This window comes from Triticum aestivum, chromosome 6A, assembly GCF_018294505.1.
Source record: "Triticum aestivum cultivar Chinese Spring chromosome 6A, IWGSC CS RefSeq v2.1, whole genome shotgun sequence".
Taxonomy (NCBI): domain Eukaryota; kingdom Viridiplantae; phylum Streptophyta; class Magnoliopsida; order Poales; family Poaceae; genus Triticum; species Triticum aestivum.
In genome coordinates, this window is record NC_057809.1 from 141,937,704 (window position 1) to 141,941,745 (window position 4,042).

The window sequence follows — 4,042 nt, forward strand, 5'->3', positions numbered from 1 at the left end:
TCGGCTTCTGCACGCAGGACCGCAGTTCCGTCAACCCTGCCGGCCGTTTGCATGTTCCTTCAAATGTGGTGACAAACACTCGGGCGAGATTTTCCGAAGTGTAAATGCTGCTGGGTGCTAACTGGTTCAGCCATGCTCTGGTCGAGCCCTCCAACATGAGAGGCAGATGCTTAATGGCCACCTCATCATTGCTTCCGCCAATCTGGACGGCCACTCGGTAGTCTTCGAGCCAAGTATCGGGCTTGGACTCGCCAGTGAACTTGCTGACTCCAGTCGCCACCTGAAGTTGGGAGGAATCACAGCGGCCCTGATGGCTCTACTAAAGCACTCTGGCCCCGAAACATGTGCTCTGCTGCTGGTAGGAGCATCTCTGTCGTGTCCTTCCCGGCGAGCTCTGTTCCTGTCAACCAAACCTTGAACAAGAATGGATCTCGCATCAAAGCCTGGCTCCCTGGAGTCGACTGGAACCCTTCGCCCAACATTACGAGGGCGCCTGTCATCCTGTTGTCGAGGTGCATACGACCCGCTCCTCGAGGGAGGGGTGGGCACTCGACGCCGATCATCATGATCGACTCGGTGATCATATTGCTCACGGTTACCAAACTGATTACGCCGGTCCCCACGTCCCTCACGCCTCGGAGGCGATCTTGGGCTATGAGTCGACTGGACTGTGTCTGCGGCAACGGATCTGCTGTGAATCCTGTTCCGCGACTGAGAAACAGCGGAATTCTGGTCTCCTGCTGCCCGGAGCAACGCTCTGATCTGCAGCAAGCCTCTGCCGGCCTCCGACTGGGAAGGCTGAATTGACTCTGCTATGTGGGCTATAGCTGCTAAATTCTGAATCGGAGTTCGATATACCTGTGGGGGTGGGAAGAGCTGACGTCGACTGGATTTAGGAACCCGTTGCCACGCACGCTCATCGAGTGCTCGCTGGAGGTTCTCTAATCGAGTGCGCTCGGCCAAGTTTGCCAGGCGCGCGTCCTCCAAGGCATGAGCCTCGGGGGTTTCTCCAATGATAGGAGTGTGTAATGCATCCATGTTCCGGCGGCGAAGTTCTTCTCTTTGCAGTGACGTGAGAGGCTCGGGAAGATATTCCTCATGAGGACGCGACGGGTCGCCTCCACCCGCGCCTCCATCGGTGCGGGGAAACCCGGGAGGACTGGGCAGTCCGTCGACCATCAGAACCTCTGCCGCTGGATCGCTGCTGTCGCACTCGGATGCGGTCTCTGCGGAGCCAGTCGACAGGTCGAACAGGCCGTAGAGGGATTCGTCGGGCTCGATCGCCATGACTTGAGGGATGGCCGACTGGCGCGCCACCGCGTGCCTCACCCATCACTGAAGTCTCGACCGACCAGAGCGCCTGCGCCGGCGGGAAACTGGGAGGGAGGACAACACAGGAGCCGACCGGTAGGGGGTCAACGGTTGCTGCAGGAGAACGCCGCGGACGCACGCGCTAAAGTGCGTTGCCGCGCGGACAGGGAGTGCGTCCACGTCGAGCGGAGCCTCCTGAAGCCAAGCAGAGTCGTCAGCGATGAACGTGAGCGCGCCGAGACGGATCTCGCGGCCCTCCACCAAAACTCCGCCGAAAACCATGACAATTCGGGTCGGAAAAGATCGCAACTCCTCCAACAAAATGCTAAAACACCTGCCCCACGGTGGGCGCCAACTGTCGTGGTTCTAAGTCTGACAGTGATGTAGGGGGGTAAGTATGGAGAGGCAAGATCTTAGCTATAGAGGAGTTGTAGGAACGCAAGATTTACGAGTTCAGGCCCTTCTCGGAGGAAGTAATAGCCCTACGTCTCGGAGCCCAGAGGTGGTCGACTGGATTATGCATGTGTGAATTACAGGCGTGCGAACCCTTGTTTCGAAGGAGGGGGGTGGCTTATATAGAGTGCGCCAAGACCCCAACCAGCCCACGATACAAAGGGTTCAATGTACATTAAGGCAGGGCGTTACTGGTAACGCTAGTAATAAAGTGCTATGATGACCATAAAAGCTACTTAATAACCGACCGTTAGCATGCGGAGCGCCTTTAGGTCACCTGACCGTCGACTGGCTTGGTCTTGGTCGAGTGATTGCTTCTTGGTCGAGTATCCTCAAGCCTGTCGAGTGAGACACCTTCAAGTCGATTGAAAGATGATTTCTTCTGGAGATGTCCTTGGGTAGGTCAGTTTGGACAGGTCCATGACCCTACCCTAGGTACACAGCTTCATCACTGGCTTCAGGGCTGCTTCGGCATCCTCAGCTCTTTTGGTTAAACCGGCCTTTTCGGTTTCCCAGTCAGCATGTTCCTTGTTAAAAGACTCCTTTAGCTTTTCCATAGCTGTCAGGGCTTTGGTCAGCTCCTCCTTGGCTTTCACAGCCTCTTCTTGTTGGGACTTCACGTTCTCTTGCAAATCAGCGGTTCGGGCATATCTATTGCTTAGCTCGGCCTGTAACAGCAAAGATATGTCAACAACAGGATATGTATTTTCTAAGTACTAAGTGTATAACTAGTTATGCACTTCGTACTTGGGGGCTAATGCCTATTTGCTCTATTATCAATACAACTTTTATAAGTCTCTAGAACAATGCAAGCATTATCCTTGACACTTGGGGGCTAATGTACATCTGTTCAAAACGGACGCATGGATTCAAGACCCAGATTACCTTGCAAAGCTAAACCGGCCTTTGGGGGCTACACCGAGGAAAGCTACATTATTACATTGGTAAAGTATCGGTTTTGTTTTCACTAAGGACCTGACATTTTGAGGATCAGCAGGAAAGGATTAAAGTATTACAAAGTCCCAGTTTAAGATTAACATCATAAAACGGCCCTTGGGGGCTACTTGGGCTAGTGTTTCAACTTTGGAATCAAGAAATAAAGGGAGATGAAAATACCTCATAGCGTTCCTTCATCAGGTTCACCAAACCGGCTTCATAGTCACGGTTTGAGTGCAGACGGTTTAAAAAACCGGAGTGAAGTTCTTCAACACTGAGATGAGCATAGCTTGATAAGCCAGTGCTCCATTTACCCTTTCCCCTGGCAGCACACTCTTCTTTGGCACTATGTTGGGCCAAGATTATAGGATGGCCAGGAGAGCTGTGGCCCATGCCAGTAATGATAACATCATCTCCTTGGCCTTCAGTAGTTTTTGCGGGTGATGATGGAGTATCAATACCTCTCACCAGACTAGCCCGGTTTGGAGCTGCCGGTTCAGTGTCAGGCACAGCAGGATCAGCTTCTGGTTGTTCATCAATATTCTGGTCTTGAAGGGGTGGTTCATCAAAGTTAGCTTCGGGATGAGGACCCTCCGGTTCACGAGTTTGGTCCGGTTCACCTATTTGCTCTTCTTCAAAAACCACCTGCTCTTATGACAGATTGTTGACCCGAGATTTGTTGCTGGGTCTGGCTTTGGCTCTGCAAACAAAATTAAAAGAGGTTTAGCATCTTATTCAAGATTTACAACGCATTTGAAGAAAGGGTTTGAATGCTCACCCAGCTACAGTTTTAAGAGGAGGGAGTTGGGTTGTTGTTGACTCGCCAGAAGATGAGGGAGGTGTCACTGATAATTTGAATCGGACGGATTAAGAGGTTGTCTGAAATAACCTGCCTTGGGATAAGAATTGTCAGAAGTGGGGGAGACCTCAGATCGGCGCTTCCGAACTGGGGTATCAGGTAAACCGGCCGAAGTGACCTGTTGGCCACTGTGCCAGGTGGTTCGGCGAGCTTCATGCTGCTGCGTCTTCAAAATAAATGTTGGATCCAAGTAAGCAAGAGGATGAGAAAAGCTTACTTTCCGGATCGCTTGACGGGTTTTTTGTGTTGGCATAGAGTCTGAACTTGAGGAAAGGGTAATTACCCCTACATCATTAGCCTGGCTGCCTTCTACGTCCTCCTGATAAAGATCATTGTTAATGAGGTGCATGAAAAGGGAGCCAAGTGAGTCAAGTTCTACCTCAACTTCCAGATCATCTGCATCTTCATCAAGTTCCATGTTGATCCGGTCAGCTGTTTTCCGCTTTGAGGTACACTTGACGGCTTTGGTTTTGGGACGGGATG

General features: G+C 51.8%; 1 protein-coding gene across 1 annotated transcript; it reads right to left on the bottom strand.

Moving 5' to 3' along the window:
- Window positions 1–1,827: 1,827 nt before the first annotated feature.
- LOC123130477 (uncharacterized) lies at window positions 1,828–3,392 on the bottom strand. The gene is made up of 2 exons (XM_044550375.1): window positions 2,881–3,392; window positions 1,828–2,432 (listed from the first exon to the last, which is right to left on the bottom strand). Exons 1-2 carry the CDS (start codon window positions 3,091–3,093, stop codon window positions 2,196–2,198), a joined length of 450 nt encoding a protein of 149 aa, XP_044406310.1. The 5' UTR covers window positions 3,094–3,392; the 3' UTR covers window positions 1,828–2,195.
- Window positions 3,393–4,042: the final 650 nt, after the last annotated feature.

What these genes read in the sequence shown, in the direction of transcription:
- LOC123130477 (XM_044550375.1), bottom strand. Translation starts at nt 3,093, where the DNA reads ATGGGCCACAGCTCTCCTGGCCATCCTATAATCTTGGCCCAACATAGT. An exon ending in TGATGAAGGAACGCTATGAG is followed by an intron (nt 2,433 to 2,880) that starts GTATTTTCATCT and finishes TTGCTGTTACAG; the next exon opens with GCCGAGCTAAGCAATAGATA.